The following is a 23597-nucleotide window of genomic DNA, read 5'->3' as shown; positions in this document are numbered from 1 at the left end:
AGCGCGCCATAGCGTGCACGCGCGCTCGCGCTCGGCTGCGCCCGCCCACGCCCGTCTGCGCCCCCCTGCTGGCTACTGACCGCCCGCGCCGCCCGCGTCTCTGCCGCACCTGCCAAGCCGCTCCCCGCCACTAGCGCCCCGCCTGCTTGCTCCTCGCGTGCCCTGCCTGCGATGCCGCCTTCTGCTGATGCCCGGCCACCCCCGCTGCTCTCCGCCGCGCGCACGGGCGGCTCGCGTTGCCCGCCCGCACAGGCCATCGCTCGCCGGAGCCTTCTGCCGCCCATGTGTGTGTCGCCTGCATGCCTCGCAACTCGCTCGCCTGCATGCCTCGCAACTCGCTCGCCGTCGCTTGTTGTCTCGCCGTTTACTGCGTCGCGCCCTCGCTCCTGTCCCCGGTGCCACCCCGGTGTGGCCTCGCCGTTGCCGCTGCCCCCCCAAGCGGCCGGCCTTGCCGTGCCCGTGGGTGGCGCCCCCTATCGATCTGGGCATCTGCCCAATCGGGCCAGATGCCTGCGCCCGAAACCGCTACGCCCCCTGCCTATGACACAAGGGGCCCACCCCGAGAACTGTTTAAAAAAAATAAATAATAAAAATAATTAATTAATTAATTAAAGAATTAATTAACTTAATTAATTTTGATTAATTAAACTAAACAATTAATTAAACTAATTAATCATAATTAGATTAATCTAATATCTAATTAATCTAACTAATCTGTTAGTTAGGGTGATGTGTCAATGACAGATGGGACCCACACGTCAGTTTGACCCAGTCAACTCCCTGTTGACTGATGACGTCAGCAGACACTATTCTGGATAATGTTGAATTAAAATAATTAAATAAACCCTAAAATGATTTAATTCTTTTAAAATTAATATAAAATAAACCGTAGTTCGGATGAATAAACTTTGTATATGAAAGTTGCTCAGAACGACGAGACGAATCCGGATACGCAGTCCGTTCGCCCGTCACACACCCCTAGCATAGTGAACACGCAATTTTCCCCCTCCGGTTCATCTGCCCGAAAACGCAAAACATCGGGAATACTTTCTCGGATGTTTCCCCCCCTTCGCCGGTATCGCCTATCCCTACGTTAGGTCACCCCAAGCGCTGTGTATTGCCATGTCTTTCTTTGTGATGCTTTTGATTGCTCTGTTATTTATTGTGTTCCCCCTCCGTTACTTCTTTCCGGTAGACCTCGAGACCGCCGCCGGCGACCCCCAGTTCGACTACAGTGTCGACGACCCCTCCTTGCCAGAGCAACCAGGCAAGCCCCCCCCCCCTTGATCACCAGATATTGCCTATTCTTCTCTAGTGCTTGCATTAGAGTAGTGTAGCATGTCACTACTTTCCATTAATCCTATTCTGATGCATAGCATGTCATTGTTGCTCCAGCTGTTGATACCTTACCTGCAATCCTAAATGCTTAGTATAGGATGCTAGTTTACCATCAGTGGCCCTACATTCTTGTCTGTCTGTCATGCTATACTATCGGGCCGTGATCACGTCGGGTGTTGATCACGGGTATATGCTATACCTATTACACATGATATATGTTGTGACTAAAGTTGGGTTGGCTCGTTGAGTACCCGCGGTGGATTCATGAATTGGGGGCTGGAAGGACATACTTTCCCGACGGCCCTCTGTGTGGATCTTTGTGGCGAAGCGACAGGGCAGGTTGAGACCACCTAGGAGAGAGGTGGGCCTGGCCCTGGTCGACGTTCACGGTTACTTCAAGATAACACGTTTAACGAGATCTTGGTATTTGATCTGAGTCTGGCCACTGGCCTATACACACTAACCATCTACGCGGGGACAGTTATGGGCACTCGACGTCGTGGTATCAGCCGAAGCCTTCGTGACGTCAGCGACTGAGCGGCACACACCGGGTTGGATTGGAACGCCTGCTCTTGTATAAGGGAGGCTAGGTCTGCTCACCGGCCGCGTACACAATGTGCAGGTGTGCAATGGGCGATGGGCCCAGACCCCTGCGCAATAGGATTTAGACCGGCGTGCTGACCTCTCTATTGTGCCTAGGTAGGGCTGCGACGTGTTGATCTTCCGAGGCCGGGCATGACCCAGAAAAGTGTGTCCGGACATAAGGGATCAAGCGTGTTGGGAAATGTGGTGCACCCCTGCAGGGAAGTTAATCTATTCGAATAGCCTTGATCTTCGGTAACAAGACGACTTGGAGTTGTATCTTGACCTTATGACAACTAGAACTGGATACTTAATAAAACAGACCCTTCCAAGTGCCAGATACCACCCGGTGGTCGCTCTCTAACAGGGTGACGAGGAGAGGATCGCCGGGTAGGATTATGCTACACGATGCTACTTGGTGGACTTACCTTCTGCTCTCTTCTACATGCTGCAAGATGGAGGTGGCCAGAAGCGTAGTCTTCGACAGGACTAGCTATCTCCCTTTTACTCCGGCATTCTGCAGTTCAGTCCACATATGATACCCCCTTTTCCATTTGATACCAATGCATACATATGTAGTGTAGCTCCTTGCTTGCGAGTACTTTGGATGAGTACTCACGGTTGCTTTGCTCCCCCTTTTCCCCCTTCCTATACCCGATTGCTGCGACCAGACGATGGAGTCCAGGAGCCAGACGCCACTGTCGATGACTACTACTACTACTCGGGAGGTGCCTAATACTACGTGCAGCCCGCTGACGACGACCAGGAGTAGTTTAAGAGGATCCCAGGCAGGAGACCTACGCCTCTTTTGATCTGTTTCCCAGTTTGTGCTAGCCTTCTTAAGGCAAACTTGTTTAACTTATGTCTGTACTCAGATATTGTTGCTTTCGCTGACTCGTCTATGATCGAGCTCTTGTATTCGAGCCCTCGAGGCCCCTGGCTTGTAATATGATGCTTGTATGACTTAATTTATTTGTAGAGTTGTGTTGTGATATCTTCCAGTAAGTCCCTGATCTTGATCATACACGTTTGCGTGTATGATTAGTGTACGATTGAATCGGGAGCGTCACAATCATGATATAAGGAAATATAAATAACAACTTTATTATTGCCTCTAGGGCATATTTCCTTCACCATTTCCAGGTAAAAAGGCGATGGACACATCACCCCGAGTGACAAAATCCTTTTGATCTGTACACACATCTTCATTCCAAGTCTTATAGTCCTTCAGTTCATCCCTCCTGCTTTCATGTCAAGTAGGCTCAGGTATTAGAAATCACGTAGTTTAATTTGAAAGTGTTTCTCGGTTTAATTCGAATGTTATTGATTCAATGTGGTAGTTTTGTTTGCTTATGCAAGGGAATTGTTATTGTTGTTGCCTCGTTATTTACTTGGGACATGCCATACATTGGTTTAATTCTGGGTTCGTTCTTGCAGATGTGCAAAAATCGAACTGATGATGTTGTTTTAGCCACTGAGAAGCCCACCTGCAACGTCAAGATTCTTGCTTGGTTGTTTGCTTGGAACATGCCATACATTGGTTTGATTCTAGGTTTGTTCTTGCGGATGTGCAAAAGTCGAACCGATTAGTCGGGAGAACCCCTCCTGTAACGTCACGATTTAGTTTGCATTTTATATATTGATCTTATGCCATATCCATGTACTTACATAATTTCTTCTCTCTGCAATAGCTGCACGCGCCTCATTGGTTCTTGCGAATTGCAAGTTAGGGCCTGCACAAGTAAATTTGTACATATTTATTTAGATTGCAAAGGCAACAAGACTATTGAACTTTTGTACTTCTAATCGGCACCTCACCATAGTAGTGTTTATACTTCTTTCTCAGTCAACATAGGTGTTTTTTGGATGATACTAATGAGATGATCTTAGCAATAGTTCTTCGAGAGATAATGAAGTATTCATTGTTTTCTTAAGTATGTTCTGTGCCACGTGTTAGCTGAATGTGGTGGTGAAGATCAAGAGACGCATTGCACCCTTTTACGGCAAAAAGAATCCTTTTTATAATAACATCCAACAAAAGAATGGAAGGATACGGTATAATTACTCTCCCGTCCTCTTCCTTTTAATACTATATAGCTTGAATTGTATAAGCCCTTTAGTACAATATTTGTATTTGTCTTGGTGTGCTTTCTGTTTGCCAAACATGTCCTGGTCAGATCTAGAGAACAAATTGGCAAATATCCTTTTGCAGTGAAATTCTAATATCATATTTTAACCAATGGCGGTCATGCACACAGCTGCATTCACTAACTATAGGTCAGCAAGAGTTCATATTTCTCTCATCTTGGATACAATATTGTCAATGCGATATTTTTGTGTCCCTTTACTTTAATATAATTGCGCAATGAAAATTCTAATGAAGAACCAATTTACAATGGTGACCCGGTCTTTATATATCCTGGCACTATTGGTACAATTTTTTGAACATCCTAAAATATTTTGTTGCAAGCGCTCATTAGTTTTTTGTTTGTTCTATATTGTAGTTTCGTTATCTGGAATCAATTATTGTTTAACTTATAACTAGCACTTAGTATGCAACTAACCTCTAATCTCTTATTTGGTGTAGGTTAGCATCCTTTCCTCTAATGCTACTCACGCCTTTGGTTTCACTAGTTCAATTTTCGGGGCTTGAAGTTAGATCAAGGCAAAGAAGGAATACCAGCTTGAATTGAAACACAATACCGGCGAAAGAGTAGATGCATATTGCATTGACATTTAGATCTTCCCATTTAGGTCGCCAGCTAAGCTGGACTAATTATTGCAACTGTCCTTTCTTTTTCTTCCTTTATGTCACGTCTCCTCTTGAAGTATAAGATGATGAGCTAACATCATGTTCATCTATGAACTATGTATGACTTCCATGTCTTCCGCTAACCAGATATAAAACTGTAGAAGAATGAATGAAGTTGCTTCACTTGGAAAGACTAAATACACAATTTTGGTTATGTTTTCTCATAGTTGGTCAACATATTTTTTGCTCGGCTCCCATCACTGTAGCATTCTGATGAATATACAATATTATTCCTCAGATGATAGTGGAGTCCATATCTTAAAGAGATACTTAGAATTTAACTCACGAAAAGTTCATTGGAATATGTACATTGCGAGCTTTAGTTAATTTTCCATGGCAAAATATTTTTTTACAAAAGTTTGTATGCAGAGGTTCCGGGGAATCGTCTAGTTTATATAATGTGGAGTGACTGGAAAGAGGTGAACCGGGGCATCTTCAACGACACGAGATTGACATACATCGAGGTGGCCAATTTGACCTTCGAGGAGATTAGGCAGCGTGATCTGGCCTTCCGGTTGAGAATTATCCAAATTCATGAGTGGTTAGGATACGGTTTTCATTGTGATCCTTGGGGTTTCTGGCATGACCCCTCTTAAAACATGCCACCTAATAAATATTTCCCCCTTTAACGAAAAGTCAGCGCTCTTGGCAGTTGCTCTTTTTTTTTTCTTAGACCCAGATACAGTAGGGCGTTTTGGAGGCCGGGCTCCATAAAGGCCAAAAACCTTGAAAAACTCCAAATTCAAACTTCTCGATTTAGAAAAACTGAAGAAGAAAAATACAAGTATACAACGATGTGACGTGTATGTGTAAAATTTCATGATGAAATACCTTAAATATGAACTTTGCAAACAAAATAAAAATAATGGACTTTGAAGATGAATAGTGCATGTGCTAAAAAGCTACAGATTTTTATTTTCATGTGTAGCCCTCATTTGAACATTTTTTGTCCAAAAAATTACACACATGTACATCATGTCTCTAGGTATTGTTGTTTTTTATCCAAAAATGGGAAACATAAAATTTTGAATTTCCATTTGCCATTTTCGCTGATAGAGAGCACCAGACAACGCACACACCAAGATGGACGGTAGCAGTCCAACGGTCGTGCCAGGTGAGACGCCACCCACAGACAAAAACAACAGTAGAATCACAACACAAAAACTTGGGGAACCAGAAAGTCAAACAAACAAAAATGTGAAATCATTGAGAACAAATTAAAAGCGCAGGAAATGGAAAAGATCAAGACGAGAGCCCCCGGTGAGAGAACCGCACAATTTGACCTCACTGGTAGAGGCCAGCGCTCACAAGTTTTCCATCGGAATATAGTGAACCAAAACACAACATGAAGTATCTACTCCCAAACTCAAATGCTCCCTTATGTAGAGTAAAATAAAAAATAGTAAAAAAATCAAAAAATCTGAAATTTTTGTGATAAACTATGACAAATATTATATATGCTTGCAAAATGTCAACACGAAATGACATTCATGAAAGTAGAAGACAAAATCTATCTTCCAAAAATGCTACTTTTGAAAACATTCTGGGGTGCTGATTTTGTTTTTTTAACACCTTCCACGAATATCATTTTGTACTGAATTTTTGCAAGCAAACAAAACATTTGTCAGACTTTACCACAAAAAAGTTTCAGAATTTTTTGAATTTGTTTACTTTTTTCGATTTTAATGTTTATAAACGAGCATTTGAGCTCAGGAGCAGAATAGGACTCTCGATCAAAACACTGCTTTTCTTTTTCTCTGAAGACCAAGGTTTTCTTTGTGTTTGAAATATTACACCTATCGAATGACAAATGCTGGGTGGGGAGGGGGGGGGGGTACAAAATTAGAACAATTCCTTATGTTTTTTCCTCTACCGCCAAAGGCTTTCCAAAATTACATGCAGTACATCGAATAACAACATTAGAGCAACCTTCCAATCAACGCAGGCCTTGGTATTCCTTTGCATTTCCAGTGCTACGTTCTAGGACCTCATGGGCATCATCTGAACCTTCTCAATCTCCATCAACCCCACAAGATGTGTGGTTGGCAGCAGGAGACGAAGCAGTGGGAGCATGGACACGCCTGTGGGAGCTCTGCGCTTTATCTTTTCAACTGCGGATGCCACAACATGGGGAGGTGGGATGCTGTACCACTGGAGATACCAAGAGAGGAGCACCGCGTCGCTCTGAGCATCCGGCCATTTGCCTGTGCCCAAGTAACGGACAAAGTTGGCCTTGAGGTTCGGCAATTCCGCAAAGATGTTATCCACACGCTTTACGAGGGATTCCAAGAACGTGGCCTGTATTATGCCTCCACTTGAAATTCTGCCATCAACTAGTGCCCCGCTGTAGGCCAAGGCAACCTGCGTATTTGAAAGGAAAAACATGATATACTGTTACCAGAAAATTCCGAGTAATAGGTACAGGCAATCAGCAGAGACCGGAAATAACGATGATGCGAAACTAATAACTATAGCATCTGGTAAATTCGCCAGTTACCAGTACAGTGCCACAAACCAAGAGGGACCAAGTTTACAAATCCTAGCCAGCAAGCTCGTGGCAATTCTGGCCTACACAGGGATCTATAACATATTGACATGTGCAATTACGATGAAAAGGAGGAATATGTCTTTGTCTCACATGCCACGAAGATGGAAATTAACTGGTCATCCAGGCAGTGCCTGACACGCTAGTCTGGAAATAAAGCAGTCGGTCAATACTCCAGGGGGCAATTTGGTCCCGCCTCCTGGAAATTGATGCAGAAAACCTGGGCAACCACTCTATGTGAAGTTTTTTCATATGGCTGGCATTGCCAGGACAGATGTTGAAAGGCCAAACATTCTGCAGCATGCCTCCGCATGTGTCCTTTGCAACCAAACCATCGAAACCACAGGACATCTTCTGGTGTACTGTCCCTTCTCACGAGCAACCATGGCGTGAGGTGCTTTCTTGGATCCAATCAACGGCATGACCACTTAACAGTTCGAGACCAGCCGTTGACCCAACCCCGGCGTCACTGAAGGGTGTATCCTCGATGCTCTGAAAGCAGCGAAACACTGCCATCTTCAACAGAGAGACACAGCAAGAGCATACGGCCTCCAGGCGTCACTAACGGCAGAGCCTAGTGCTTAGGGGTATGGCTAGTGTTGTGGTTGCAATTTGTCTGCTTGTAGCAAAGGCAACCTCACACTGATGGCACACCACCACCCCCACCATTGTAAAAAAAAGAAAGAACATAACAGAACATGTAAAGCCAGTTTCTCTTACGGTGGCTGGACATTATCTTGGAACAGTTTTCAGAACCCCAAAAATAACCAGCCTAACCTGGTAACAAAGAGGAACAAGTCATATACAGAACACCAAGTACAAACCTTCAAGCTGGAAGGGAAAAGAGAGTCGTAGAAAGGAAATTGCCCGATCTTCAGATGCTCCCACATCGACTCAACTATTGTGTAAAAACTGATATAGACCTGAAAATGAAATATAATAATGACTAAATACACAGGAGACGATAAAGCATAAAAAGAATCAACAAAACTGGAGACATGTTACTGTAAGAAACCTGTAAAATTGATGGCCTATCTTTGCTCATACATTCATACAGCACTTGAGAGCAAAAATCTTGAAAATTGCCATTAGATCTGCAAAGGGAAGTTACATTACAAAATAGAACAAAGACAAACCGGCCAAGTTGAATGTATACAGAACAAGCTATGTGTTATTCACTGCATGTATAAATAAACAAGAAAAACATCTACAGAATATAGCACTTGCCTGTCCTTCCATGATTCGCAACAGAGTTTTGCAAAAGCTATCAAGCTTGGATTGGCAGAGAATGTGCTTACTAGCTGATCAACTCTAAATGAACTATGACTTGCATGGTTTAGTTGAGTACTGCAGCTTGTTGATGGAGTATCACAAACCTGAAAATCAATCGAATTACATGGCAATATATACTTGACCTGAAACATGTCAAAAGTGTAACAAAACATTAACCTCATGCATTGCCCGTGAAAGCAAAGATTGGCATCCAATTGGATCATCTGAGTAGGAGCACGATCCAACTTTTCGTTTTATATATAGAACTCCGCCACTGAATGGATCAGGATCAGTCTTGTCTCCAGATCTCCACCATGGCTTGTCTATTTAAGTGGCATGAAATAAAAATATCATACAGATATTTTCTCAAAACTGTGAATTATTCAGAACAAGTTTGTACCTTCCGGTGTAATTTTTATCAGCTGAGGCCAATATCGAGGCCCACAAACTCGGACGTTCTTCAGCTGCAACATAATTAGCCATTTAGACTGCAATTCATGATCATATCGATTGTGTTTGAAGAAAAAACTAAAAGGGGTTCTGTTAAACAGTAGAACCCACAATTTTAATAAGCTGTGTCTGTATCTCCCAAATAATCCAAAGCTGATTATGGAAGTCTGTGTGACAATAAAATGTCCTTTCTCATGTGTGCAGATCCAAGCAGGTTTACAACATAGCAGGGATGTGCACCCAATATTTGAGGTATTCGCACTATTACTAGCATTTATAGCTCCTTTTTTACTGGACATATTGACAGCAAATGAGTGCAATGAAGAGCAGCGTATTCGGGCATCACTACATATGGAGTGGGAACCACTATTACATCAATGTGACATGCAAACAAGGGGATCATGAGTTGGGGGAAGATGCTCTCGGCAAAGTATCACAATTTATCAAATGGTCAAGATTAATATTTTGAAGAAAAAGACTAAAAATAAATTGCTGCCTAACTACTAGTTAAGTTCTCACTACGAGATCTGGTTTAACTTTTTATCCTACGAAACTACTCAGAGAAGGAAGAATAAATCTAACCATGATACACTACTTTAGTTGGAAGATTGGGCAGAATGAAGTGCAGCTTGCGGTGTACATATGGTACCTACACTCATAGGGACCAGAAAGAGGGCAGGAGTGACCATCCAAGTATTGAAGCACTTTTACCTATGAACAGTAATAATCGTCTCGAAAGTACTAAGACAGTGTGAAGTAACAAATATCTACTGCCTAGCTATACCAGGAATAGAATGTTATTTACGATTGCCTCACATGCATTTAGTTGCTTGACAGACCAGTAGGTTGGCTCCAACTTATTAGTTATTACATATTACAACATGTGGTATGTTAAACATATTTTTGCTTGTGTGAAAGAGATATTTCTTATGCAGCATATCAGTCCAAGAAAATTTATTATTGGATTCAAAGATACATACCACTGAGCGTTCTGGCAGAAGACACGGTGTCACGTCGCAGTAATTAGTCTCATCATAATACTCTGTTTCAGCGACTGTCACTTCAAGTGGGCAATACACCGGAAGTCCTGTATCAACATCTACTGTTTGAACCCGTCGAGGCTCTGTAGCTATAACATACAGGTGTCTGAAGGCCTATACAGCGCCATAAAAAGAACTTTAACTTGTTTGCCACAAGAGAAGAAACCATACCGCGACAAGCCCAGAACTCAGAAAGTAAAAGAGAAAATACCTGGAGATGGCAGCGATTGTCATTTGGTCCAGTAGGCAAACGTGGGTAAAGTGTGATCAACAGCGCAGCAATTGCACTGTTTGAAGTTGAAAATGAATGTGTGCCACCCCCAAGGAATAAGAACCCTATAGCCAAGCTTACCTACATCCCAGAAAAACCAAGTAAATCATCTGATGGATTTACCGATGTCCTCAGAAACCAAGCTATTATCATATGAAAATGGACATGAAATTTCTCGGTGATAAGCAGAATTTCTTATTTGTTTGTTAAAAATGATAATACGCTAACCATATGATATATCCATGTAGTTTGCAAACTTGAGCATTATCCAATCAGCTGTGGTAATCTCTACCAAAAACCTCCAGAATCAACACAATCAAATGAAATTTTTGTCTTCCGAAAAGATAACAAAATTACGACATTAAATTTGGACATTTGTTTTCCAAATCATTATGCATCATTTTCTTTAGTGTACAGTTTTAACAGGTAGCAGTATTCAGCACATTTCTCATATGAATGTACCATCAGCAAGTTATCTTTTTGACATGAAACGCAACCAAAATTCACTACTTTAGAGTCAAGAGTGAAATTTAGGATCCCAGAACCAGAGTGAATCCTGGCCCATGCCACTTCCAGCGAACTAGGCAAAGGCCAGCAGGTTGCCCCTTTAGACTTGTCAAATACGTAATAAAGTAACATGTCAACCCGTGGTCTTCCGGCCAGCACTTCAAAGAAAATATAGTTCATGACAACTAGTAACAATACTCACGGCCATCTGCAGTCCATAATTCACTTGTCCTTCTGCAGAACTTCTTCCCCTAAGATAGCGCAGCAAGCGAAAAGTTTGTAACTGTCCAGACCCTGCCATTACCTTATAAAAGGAGAAATGCAAATCACCAATTGTAATCCTTCATAAAAAGTGCATGAGACAACAACTATGAGGATGTACCATTTCTACACAGAATCACAACACATGAGTTGTCACTTACCACAGATAGAGAGAGAGCAATAAGATGCAAGCAGAGCTCAAGAGTTCCACGATCGACATATTGCAGCAATCCCTTTGGCAATATACTTGGAGTTTGAACAGATACGTGTTTAATCTACGTAAGAAAAGATTAATTATACTACCAGAATACCATATGAGAATTAAGATTGAATAGGCATATATGTACCTCATTGAGAAAATGAACAGTGTATGAGTAGAGTAGTTCTTGTGCATCACCGTTTCTGCTGCCTGCATACTTCAGACCTGGATCCATTGACAACTAAAGTCTGCTAAGGCATATGGATATTTACTGTGGTGTTCGGATGGTTAAACAACATCACGAAACCAGCCATGCACAGGCAACTTCAGTGAATTTAAATACATTATAAATGAAATCATTGTGTTATTTGATATAATGCAGCAAGGGTGAAAGAGCCAATATATAGACTACATGAGGCACATAACCAAGACTCTAAATAAGACAGGAACTCTGAGTCAGCAGCCATCAGAGCTTCTGGGCTAGGTTGAGGAGGAGCAAATCCTAGCCACGGCAGCGAGGATGCAGACACACGAGTCATCATGTCAAGCGACGACAGTATGGCAGTGGCCAGAAAAGCAGAAACATCAGGAGCACTGGCCAAAAAACTGGGAAAACAGGAGCAGACGATGACTTACTCATGTAGTGCAATCACAAATAGTGGAGACGTTAACTAGGAAGATAGTCATGTAGTGCAATCAGAAATAGTATGGACAGCTTCGGGGTAGTATTTAGGGTTTTGTACAGAATGCATTGAACCAAATGAAAAGGGACCCTGATAAGTGCCACACGTGTGACACGAACACATGGCAACTCTGAACATTTTCTATGGAAAGTTTAGTGACGCGAGGATGGCAACTTTAGTTGTAAAAACCGTCAGGGCCGGAATGCTTCGTGCCACACTTGTGGCACTTATCATTTGGGATGAAAGAAGAGTCATGTAGTGCAATCAGAAATAATGAAGACATTAACTAGGAAGGTTTATTGAGCCTATAATCAACATATACGGAACAATTCAACTAAGGCTGCATTTGGCATTGCGGTGGATAATACCATTTGCCCAACCACCTTTTGCCAACTTTAGTGTTTATTTCACCCCCTTTTGCCTACTTCTATGGCTAACTTTCTACAGCAAATTATAAAATAATCAGGACACGACACAATTCAGCAACCCCAAACTGAGCCTAAGCAAATGGCATTCTAAACCAATAGGATATGTTGGTCATGGTCAACCAGCAGTCCTGGGCTCATCCCAAGGCATTACTGGACTAGCAAGTCATTGTAACTACCAGTACAGTAATATTAGCAGGGATAGGGTATGAAGGACCTATAATCAACACATAAGGATGTGCTCGAACACAAGCAATCATTCAGCTAAGCAAATGGCATTCTGAACCAACAGGATGTGCTCGAACACAAGCAGTCATGGCACAATGACCACCAGCTAGCAAGGCTATTACTGCACAAGCAGGTCACTGTAACCAACTAGCCATCAATACAGTAATATTAGCAGGATATGGTAAAAAGAGGGATTCAAAAACAAACACTGGTTACCCACCAATTGCAATGCATGCTCCTGTCACAATATTAACGTAAGCTTGAAAAAGGGCTTCAGCATCAAACTCATCACAATCAATAGCCTCTTCACTCATACTGAAAACACCAACTTTAATAGTTTCAGGAATTTGAGATCCAATCCAATCTATAGTAGGTTGTATTCTGCAAAACCACATCATTATTTAGCTTGTGCTACCATTTACTGCAAGTATGTTAACATTTATCATAAAATCATATCAAGCCTTCAGATTGAATTAGTAACATTACCTGCTCCACAATATTAAATTCCGGGCTATAATGCGAAGCATAACAAAATCAGGTCTCACGTATTGCAAATCGAAGTGAGTATCGGGAATACTGAGTCTAGCAGCAATTTCTTCTGACTCTGCCTGTAAAATATGAACATGGCAATACAAACCAAGTAGGTTGTTGGTAGATAATGCAAAAAGTTTCTGTGGAAGTGAAAAGGGATTAAGGGACCCAAATGACTACGAAACAAACCTTCAGAAATATTAGGGCTAGAGCAATTATTGCTCCAGGTGCAGTAACATCAACATTTATCTGTGATCCATCCATCATCTGTACAAACGAGAACATAACAGTACAAATGAATGCACAGTTCAGGTATAACCGATGGAATGTGTCCATAACACAATGAATAGAAGATGACCTGTCCAGTGTTTCCGCTTTGATCATCAGCGGCTATTGTTGCATTTAGGAAATTTTCCTGGGAATATTAACAATTATAAGTATATGTAATTCATCAGCCAAATTTAAGTGTTTTACGAAGTGAAAAAAGACGCAGATCAAGCAAAAAAACTTGACTAACAAATATGGCACTAGTATCTTTTAGAAGTAGCTTTCAGTTAGGCCAAAGAGACACTAAATTAAATTAATTAATAAATAAGCAGACAACTTCCTTCAGTTTGAAGCTAGTACCATAAAAGGTATAGAAGAACAATTCTGTGCATGTTGGACAAGGTGATAAAGAAGGGTAAAGATAACGGAGAAACAATAGTAATGGGATCTACAGCCACACGTGACAGGGTTTGACCAGATTTTAGTGACTCCATATAGTCAAGACCTACTGGAGCGTCCAATGCCACTTCCATCACCAAACTGGGTAGTTTATATAAAGAACTTGATATCTAAATGTACCAGTATTCTGCCAAATACTCCTAAACAATAATATTTTTGCCTTTCACTTTGTGAGATTAAATTTGGTACATGCGTGGGCGCTTGAGTTTACGGTTTACCCTCTGTGCATCTTCAAAAAACTTAAAAAGTTCATAGATGTGCATCATGTTACAATATGAGCACCTACATATACCTTGCACAGAAAAACGCAAAAAAGGTTCAACTTACTTTTTGAACAGTGTGACTGCAACCAGTCTTCTTTCTACATGAAATTTTGATCATATTTTTGCACGAAGTTTGCAGCTCCACAAGTTTTCACATGACGCATTTTTTTAGAATATTTCAAAATGCAAGTACCTAAACCCTAAACTTAAGCACCCACCCTTGCATGTACATTTGCTTTTCCCTTGCTCAAAACAGCATGAAAACTAGACTCTTGCCAACACAAGTTTGAGAAGGAACTTGCTGAGTCAGTACAACTGTACGACGCAATTGAAAACTGGGTCTAGCAAATCAATTCAGCCATGGCTTGGTAGTGAAAAGGTGTTTACTTATACCCACTTTGATTGGTTATCAGAAGGTGCCATTTTGTACCTGCTTTCTCATTTCATCCTATATGTGTGAACATCTGATATCACAAACTTAAAAGTCAAATATTTGCAGCTATTAACATGTGTCAATTATGTGCTGTGAACAAGAGCATGCACATAAACAAATTAATCATCAATCACTGTGGAGTAAGACACATCAAGAAAGAAGCACTTTAAAGGGCTCTTGAAACACCAAATATAGAAGAGTACAGAGCTACAACAAAATCTTACATGGTATACTTCTTTACTGCCAATGTACTCAAAAAGCCGATCCAGAAAAGTGTCCATGAATCCAAATGCATCACTTCCACGGCCTTGGGAGAGAAAAAACTGTTATTTCTGCCAGGATGCCAGTTCAAGGTACACAACATGTATTTTTGTCATAAAATGCAGTTCACCTAAGGCAACAAATCCTAATGCAGAGCCTGCAGCAACAGCATACCCTTCCCTTTCTAGCACATTATCACCACCACTCCTTCGGCCAATCTCACCCTGCAGGAAACTCATTGGCGCAGGCAATATAAGACCTTGTAACAGTAAAAGAAAAAAAGGGCAACCTGGTGCATGTAGCTCCCGCTTGCGCAGGGTCCAGGGAAGGGTCCGACCACTTTGGGTCTATAGTACGCAGCCTTTCCCTACATTTCTGTAAGAGGCTGTTTCCAGGACTTGAACCCATGACCTCATGGTCACGAGGCAGCAGCTTTACCACTGCGCCAAGGCTCCCCTTCATGGTTAATGCATGTAACAGTAAAAGAAACTCGACACAAAAAAAGAATCTGTACTTAATAGGACATGCGGACAAATTACCAGAAGTATCTTCATGGTTAATGCATGTGCTGAACCTTCATATAGAAGTCCAATTCCCATTACTGCTGCTGACTGGATCAATAGAAAATGGTGCGAGTATAAGGACAAATGGATATGTAATATCACATGCTAGCAGTCATGTAAAGTTAGCTCAAGTAGCGCATTTTAGAAAATGGCCCAATACAAAAGGATTACCACAACAAAGACTGAGTAAAGTTATTATCATGAATCTCTATGCAACAAAACCACGACAAGACCAGACTAACAAAAATTGTCTGTCCATACTAGTTATAGTCCATACTGTTAAACTCATTATAATGTATAAACAACCAAACTTGTATACAATTTCTGAAGATATGTTATAATCAGCATACATATTCATTACCAAACATTTTAACACATAATTCTTAAACTAGAAGTTGAATAACAAGAAGGCATTACCGATCAGTGTTACCTGCAGAAGTGTTGGTAGTTCCAACTCTGGTGTAGAAGATGGATGGCGAGAGGGAACATGGAAGTAGAGCATCTGAAAAGTTACCATAAACCATATCAATGTAAATCATTTCGAGTTAACGATACGGCAGCATATCAGATTATCCCAGAATTCAAATGACTATACAGTAACAATAGCAGGTCAGATCTGAACTTTGACAACGAAGTAAACACGATACAACCGAAATAACTTAGAGTGTGTTTGGTTTGGGAACGAAGTGGAACGGAATGTCATGATTCCATTCCACCAGAATGGGTCGGTTCCGTCTTTATGTTTGGTATGAGCAGTTCCGAGGAATGGAATGGTTACATCTTGGTGTTTGGTTTGAGAGATGGAATGTAATGGAATTGTTCATCTCATTTTATTACATGAATTAGATTTTGATAGATACCTAAACTGAATGTTGAACATTGGATTACATCGATTGTAATGAACAGATGTACTTCACCCACAAAAAAGAAAAAGATGTACTTGAAGTTGCAGTACAGAAGAACACCCACGAAACACTTAATCTGAATACAGAACAGATGTACTTGACGCCGCAGTATATTGATCTAGAGTTCAGTGCCTGCAAAAACCACCACGGCGATTGTCACTGCAAACCACATGCTCCTTGGTGCGGCGGCCAAAGATCCCCGACGGTGGCGTCTTAATTAGATGCGTCCAGCCTCCAAGCCCGACTGAAGAATACGAGTGAGAGGGCTGCCCGGTCTCCATGCTCGGCTGAAGAAGATGATTGAGAGTGCCGCCCGACCTTCCTGCTCGGCGGGCGTGTCAGGTGCGCCCGCTTGGGACGTGGCCGGCGCGACGGCAAGCAGCGCCAACGTGAGGATGCGGCGGTGGCAAGTCATGGCCGCACACGGTCGGGCTGTCGGCGGCAGCACACGCAAAGATGCGGAGGGATCTGCGGCCCAGGGGAGGGGGAGACGCGGGGGTGGCCGGGGCTGCTACGAGCGGGACAGATGCTGCGGTGGCCATCCATGGCGGCGCGTGATGAGGCTGTTGGCGGCGGCGTGCGCAAGGTTGGGGAGGGAGATGTGGCGCCGTGAAGGGAAAGAAGAGAAGACGAGCGAGTCAATCGAGCGGTTCCCTGTCGTCCGCTCGATTCGGAGGTATCACTTGGTTCCGCATAAACAAGGAATATGCCATTCTGTGGAATCGATGGGTTCTCGTTCCTTCGACAAACTAAATACTAGAATGAGCTCTGGGGACGGAACCGACCCATTACATTCCACTTGGTGACACCAACCGAACACACCCTTAGAAAGCAACAGGACCAAGCTATGAGCTCCTTCCCCTATCCTTTGCTCAGTTCTTTTCAGCTTCTAGGGGGCTTATGGTGAAAAGGAACCGAAGCCCACATGAACTCGATTTGGACCAGTTTCTCAGGCCAGCCAAGCACAATCCCTTCACATTGGAATTCACCAACCGAATGAAGGAATTGATGGGCTTATTTTCAACAGGGATAAGGGTGGCTCATTTCCAATGTGAAGGAATTGGTGGGTTTGGGTGGCCTGAGAAACTGGTCCAAATAGTGATCTTTTGGGCTTCGGCTCTTTTTCACCCAAAAGCCCCCCTAGAAGCTGAGCAGAACTAGGCCTAAATTGTCCCTAGGTGTGTCCCCGTCAACATCCTTCTAACTACACACCAAACAAGCAAACAAGCACATTCTTGATGGAGAAATGAACATCAAATTCCCCACATCAACCCAGATAAGAAGCACATAATAAGTCCCAATAAAGTGGCATCTAGTACCTTCGAAATTGCAGGGTGCATTGTTCCCCTATGAGATGTTGCCAAACCAAGTAACAAACCAAGTGTAGTTATATCATGCTCCTGCAATGAGATATTAGATAAAATTATGCCATACTCCTAAAAAACGAAGACTTGAAATTTGGCAGAAAATAATATCATAGACCAGTTTTCTCCTAACACGTCAAGAATAGAAGTGCTTCCTCAAAACAACAACTGATCAAGAAAATGAAGGTGCCAAGTGGTATGACATGTTTCAAGGGGGGAATGGATACATTAACACAAAAATAAGTAGATATAATTATCTTATGAACTGGACAATCAAAGAAGAAGAATGAGTCAAGCTAATTATCTTCTTGATGGGCTGTAAAACCTGGGAGAGATATCGATAAGCATCAGTCATTGTTAAAACTCGTAGATGCTCATGCAGACCGAATGCTAGAAGCAGACCAGCATGAGTAAAATTTGGTTCAGAAGGTCTATTGTATTGTATCCAGGTTCTCAGCATTTTCTCCTGAAAAACACAAGAGAATAAGATTGAATCATAACTATAGAAAACACAACAAAGAAGCAAAAAATATTTGATCGAGTCTGCAAAAAGTGTGCAGTATTTTTTTTCAAATAGGAAGAAAATTTGCAGTTTTTGCTACAGCTGGATAATCACTCTGTGGGTGCTAGTTTACCTGAAAAGGAGCAAGCCTCAGGCCAGCAGCTACACCATTATGAAACTCAGCCCAAGAACTGAATTCTGAGACACTTCTGGTGCTTAGGTCAAGATTAACCTACATAAAGTAGTAAAACATAGAACAAACACAAGTGAGAATTAGGAAGCTAGATAAAGCAATGTTGTAGAAAGTTGTGTGACTTGTCCCAACTGTAGTAGGACTTACAATTCATCATTCCACACATATATATCCATATTCCAAATTTGATGATGAAACGAGGTGAGGTAGAAGTATTAAATCTCTTCAAACTGTGAAGTGTATTACGTATATATAATAAACTTGGCACGTTTGTACCATCTAGTCCAGGGTTGGCCCAAAAAGTCATTTACTACTGTATATATATTCAGTAGCTAAGAGCAAGTACAATAAGGTGATGTAAGCAGGCTGTAAGGATTAAAGTATTATATTTTTGCTGAGTTGGATGAGAGAGAAGAGGAGAGCAAAGGGAAGCGGGTTGTAGATTAACAGCCAGCTGCAGCACACGCTTCAAGAAACATTGTGAGTGTAAGGTGGGCCATGCATTAATAAAGTAGTATTTCTTACTAACTAGCTACTATACATGTTGGCTATTAGGTTGGCTATAGGTGACGTGACAACTCCATATAGCCAGCTGTTGGCTACACTATTAACATGCTCTAATGGAATCAGAAAGAAGTGATCATTTCTTCTCTTTCTCTAACACAATACTTTTCAAGGAACAAAACAAGTTGATTATAGACTATAGCACAGTATTAATAGTAGGTGGCATTAACAGCGGCATTGAATTTATTTATAGGATGGTGCACAGTATGATGCTATGAAGTGAGATCAACACTGCAGTTAGCAAAATCTACAACAACAAACAAAACAAACTGAAATTGCAAAAGAAACGGAGATATTACTGTTGCGTTCTGCTGTGCAGGCAACCGACCAGCCAAAATAATCTTTGGAAAAACTAGAGCCTGCAGGGAAAGCAAATGGTACCATAACAGGAGGACAACGTGAGTACCAGGAGTGCTAAAATGTTGAATAAAATACAAGTACCAACAATCCTAGATATAATGACACACTGGTATGAACTCGTACCTCTGTCAACAAAGTGTAAGTTGTAGCCAAAGTAAAAGCACCACGTCCAAATGGTAAAGCTGTTGTCCTTTGTGCAAAATTCCATAGTTGTTGCTGAAATACAGGAAAGAACATTGCAACAAGGACATTTATAACCAGTGATATCCAGAAAGGCACGCATATACCCTGATAAAAAAGGCTGATTTTGTGTTTTTCTCTTGTGATATACAGTACTTAAAAACAATGAAACAATGTGATAAAGGAAAGAAAGGTGTACATAGGGAAGTATCAAGGTAATGGAAGAAAGCTGCAGCAGCAATCGGAGCACAATTCAGAACATTCGAAGTTGAGCTGTGGCGCAGTTGTCGTTAGGTGAACAATAGTTCAATATGATAATACATTATTCATGTAGCTAATACGTATACTGGATGGTAGATCCATAGCATCCTGAAGCCATTCGCTAGATCAGAGGATGCAATTTGATGTTGGTCCCCCCCCCCAAAAAAAGCGCCATATACAATAATACTAAGATTATTCAAAAGAGTAACTGTCACAGCCCACGTTCTACATCTGATCCTGATTTTATGATAGCCTAATTTAGTCGAATACAATGGGCTAAAAGTGTGCTATCTAATCATGACTCATGAGCAAACAGCAAGAAAGAGAATACCTGTTGTAGGTCCTGATCGGAGGCAGTAGGGTTAGTGGATGTTTGTATGGCCACAGGTCTTGCTGAGCATAAGAGACGTCTAACCTAGCAGAAACAATATGACAGAATAAGAAAAGGATGTATGAGTATATAAAAGGCACTGCCAAAGATTGAAGCAGGCATCTTAGACAAGCCAGGTAATGTTCTTGTTGTGAAAATATATAAACCATAGAACAAAATGTAAAGCAACAGACATATCATTGACACGAAAATCACCTGTGGATCAAAAAGTTATGGTGGATACTGGCTATTTAAAAAATATTATTCGCAATTACCCAACATTTTAACAGTCAGATCTGATACAGTCCATGCCAAGTGTTAAGTAAGTCCGAACAACAGATATAAAAACTCTGACTGCTTTTATGTTGCACACCTTTTTAACAGGTTCAACCAGCCTTTTATTAACTTTAGTTCAGTAACAAGGAAAACCCTAAAGATGAGCAGATCCATGTTCAGTTCAGGTTCAGATGTACCCAATGTAGAACATGTTAAGTGCAAAATAAAATAAAGATCACATTGTACTAACTGTACAAAAAGACAAAAGACTGTATTCCTCTTTTGTAGTAATATATAAGTCATCTTTTCTCCTTTTTTTTATACATTGCACATATGATCATGCTTGTGCACAAATTTCTGCATGAACACATATTCTAATCTGTGCAGAACATTTGTGCATTTAACAAAAATGCAAAAGATTCATCGGTGTAGAACATGTATACTGTGCATCTGCAACCAAGTGCGCAAAAATATGATCATACTGCACTGTAGGGAAAGAAGACAAAAAAATCATAAACATTGTTTGACATATAAGTCAACTTCTTATCCTTTTGTACAGTGGACATGTATTTTGCATATGTTGCACATAAGATTAAATTTTTGCACGTGCATATCTTCTAATGTGTTCAACGTCACAAACCAAAAATGGACCATGTGAAACTGAGTTCGTAAAATCTGATCTTAATAACTGTAGGTGGGCTAACATGTAAAAACACTAGAATTTTAATACATGATGAAACAAATAATTTGCTCGATAGTAAGAACAAACTCCTGGTACAGAAAAATTGAACAAACCTCATTTAAACGCAGGTCACGACCGTATCGTAGTTGTGTTGTTGAGGTGAAGATGTGTTCCATGCCATCCTCAACGGATCTATAGACAGCATCAGTATCCTCAGAATTCAAAACCTCTGATGTAGGGACGTCAGATGCAGTTGGTATAGTTACAGGTTGCAAATGCAGCATATATGGGACTGAAATTGATGTCAAATTATCGTTGTTCCCAAACCCAGTTTCTTTCCTTGCTGAACCCATCTTTGCTGTAGCTAGATCTTCCCTGCCCACAAGAACATAAGCAGGTGCAGGCCAGTCATCTGGAGGAGACTCACGGCATTTGTCCAGTGCCTGTAACATGAAACCGCATATTAAAAGAAACCCCATAGCAGCATATAACAAATGGCAAAGATAGCATACACACATGGCGGAGAACAAGAGATACACCAATCGGTAGCAAGTCCAATTGCTGACGCCCAAACTTTTCAGCAACCATAGCCAGAACAGCAAGTTCCTCGGTATTTCTCGCTGAACCATTGGCAACTTCACAGTATACACCAGATGAGAGATTACTCCCTTGCCTTTCTGCTCCCAGTAACAAACTATAAAACGAAACCACTTTCCTACCCCAGCTCACAGCAGAGCCTTTCTGTTTGCACATTAGAGCAGGAATGTCATCCAAATTCGACAAATGACAACCATGATTCAGACAGTTTTCAAACCAACGAAACAGACACGGTGGAGTTTTCAAAGCAGTAGCAGAAGCTAGGGAATGGAAGTCCACCAAATTGTGGGGAAAGTCCCTGCAATAATAATCTACATAGCTGCTTTCGCCCAGGGATGAAGCAACCCTACATAACAAGGAGGCAAGACATCCTAGATCCCTGCAAAGACAAACCACAAACCCAACATAAGTTAAAAGAGTCGTAGAGAGTACTGCAATATACATTATAACAACACAGCACTGACATATATGCAAAGAAGTCTCAAGTCATTCAAGATCACACCGAATCTCAACACAGTAATCTAAGGAAATTAGCATCACCAGTGCCCAGAAACCTAAGAAAATTACCACTAGAGAGTAGCTAAGTTTTGAGAATATTTGGAAAGAGGTTTATACAATTGTAACTGCGGCTAGAACAGACTCACAGAGATGGTTTGATCTCATTTACATAGTAATTGACATATGAAACTGGGCACTTCAGAAATAACTACCATGGATTACTGTTGTTACAGAATCAACTCGCACAGGTCAACATACTATAAACTACTAATACCATATATCTAGGAGTCTACACATGAAGATTTTTCTTTTTTCCTCCTAATTGTATTGACTAAATTATTAGCTTCAGGGAGAATAAGGAACATAAAGAACCATAATTGTACTCTATACGAATTTGATTTGTCAGACTATAAGAATGAAATACATTATGCATGGAACAAAAGATATGCCTAAACATTTACAGTCTCAATAGATATGTACACCAAAACAAGCATCAACATGGTTGACATTTAGATAGGTAATATTAATAGCCCGTTTAAGAAAAGAAAAAGGATAAACAGGACTTACTGTTTCCGCAATACATTCAGCTTCAGGTTCTCATATAGGGCATGCAATGTGTCTAAAGTTTCTCTCATAAGCCGAATATAGAATGCCGCATCTGAACTATGTTCATCTTGGAGGAAGGAATGAAAGCCTATGCTGCTAGTACCATATGACATGGGCAAAAATGATGTGCCCGAGATTGGAGATCTTTTGCAGTACTGAGCATGGTATTTGCTGTCGATCAAAAAGTCCCAAGCAGTACTAGACGATGTGGATGATTTAGTTGGCAAAATTCGTTCATATTTTGCGCAAGCTTTTGATATTTCATAGCTAAAAGATTCCCACTCTGAATCCACATGAGAGCTCGAACACAGGCAAGCAGGATCATTATCACCCCAGAGAAGAGAAACAAAATGACTGTAAAAGCACATCTGCAGGCCCTCTGCCATAGCAGTTATGCAGTCACTAACCAAAGAAGATGTAGGATATTTGCGTAATGAACATCTGAGCATCTGCAGAAAGAAAATACGTAAAATAAACCATAAGATCAACTGAATAGTAATAACAAAGCCATACAAAATCATAAACAACAGTGAGGAACATCACAATTAATCGAAACACATGTATTAAGTTTTAGCTATCCCTTTGTATGTTGGAGTAACTTAACTGATATTATTGTAGCAGTTCACATAGCAGCTGATGAACTGCAGAAAAAACAAAAATGCAAACTGGAAATCAAAATATCTGGTAGACTAGAAGAAATTTGCCACGCGAGACACAGCTTATGCTGGAAATATGAGTACCCTGACAGTAGGCTTAAAAGTCTCTAAAGGGTCAGAACTGCAATCCTAATTATTATAATAAACGATTAAGTATGAAGGCACCATTGACAGGGAGCTACTCCCCCAACCC

General features: G+C 41.2%; 1 protein-coding gene across 1 annotated transcript in view; it reads right to left on the bottom strand.

Annotated features, from left to right (window-relative positions):
- Nucleotides 1-6459: 6459 nt before the first annotated feature.
- LOC123052788 (anaphase-promoting complex subunit 1) overlaps nucleotides 6460-23597 on the bottom strand; it is a 24622-nt gene continuing 7484 nt past the window's right edge. The window contains exons 10-37 of the mRNA XM_044476129.1: nucleotides 22710-23197; nucleotides 21564-22023; nucleotides 21161-21490; nucleotides 20051-20134; nucleotides 19402-19494; nucleotides 19218-19277; nucleotides 18295-18393; nucleotides 17985-18125; nucleotides 17615-17695; nucleotides 15821-15892; nucleotides 15367-15438; nucleotides 14958-15051; nucleotides 14791-14873; nucleotides 13503-13559; nucleotides 13334-13411; nucleotides 13100-13221; nucleotides 12834-12994; nucleotides 11426-11502; nucleotides 11240-11353; nucleotides 11020-11121; nucleotides 10251-10391; nucleotides 9980-10153; nucleotides 8950-9013; nucleotides 8727-8872; nucleotides 8505-8653; nucleotides 8293-8371; nucleotides 8102-8200; nucleotides 6460-7093 (exon numbers count right to left, since the gene is read on the bottom strand). Coding sequence (XP_044332064.1) covers nucleotides 6713-7093; nucleotides 8102-8200; nucleotides 8293-8371; nucleotides 8505-8653; nucleotides 8727-8872; nucleotides 8950-9013; nucleotides 9980-10153; nucleotides 10251-10391; nucleotides 11020-11121; nucleotides 11240-11353; nucleotides 11426-11502; nucleotides 12834-12994; nucleotides 13100-13221; nucleotides 13334-13411; nucleotides 13503-13559; nucleotides 14791-14873; nucleotides 14958-15051; nucleotides 15367-15438; nucleotides 15821-15892; nucleotides 17615-17695; nucleotides 17985-18125; nucleotides 18295-18393; nucleotides 19218-19277; nucleotides 19402-19494; nucleotides 20051-20134; nucleotides 21161-21490; nucleotides 21564-22023; nucleotides 22710-23197 — 4101 coding nt within the window. The 3' untranslated portion in view covers nucleotides 6460-6712. The remainder of the gene's footprint in view (nucleotides 7094-8101; nucleotides 8201-8292; nucleotides 8372-8504; nucleotides 8654-8726; nucleotides 8873-8949; nucleotides 9014-9979; nucleotides 10154-10250; nucleotides 10392-11019; nucleotides 11122-11239; nucleotides 11354-11425; nucleotides 11503-12833; nucleotides 12995-13099; nucleotides 13222-13333; nucleotides 13412-13502; nucleotides 13560-14790; nucleotides 14874-14957; nucleotides 15052-15366; nucleotides 15439-15820; nucleotides 15893-17614; nucleotides 17696-17984; nucleotides 18126-18294; nucleotides 18394-19217; nucleotides 19278-19401; nucleotides 19495-20050; nucleotides 20135-21160; nucleotides 21491-21563; nucleotides 22024-22709; nucleotides 23198-23597) is intronic.

This window comes from Triticum aestivum, chromosome 1A, assembly GCF_018294505.1.
Source record: "Triticum aestivum cultivar Chinese Spring chromosome 1A, IWGSC CS RefSeq v2.1, whole genome shotgun sequence".
Lineage (NCBI taxonomy): Eukaryota > Viridiplantae > Streptophyta > Magnoliopsida > Poales > Poaceae > Triticum > Triticum aestivum.
The sequence above is the reverse complement of the archived record's forward strand: the minus strand, read 5'-3'. Positions and strand labels throughout refer to the sequence as shown.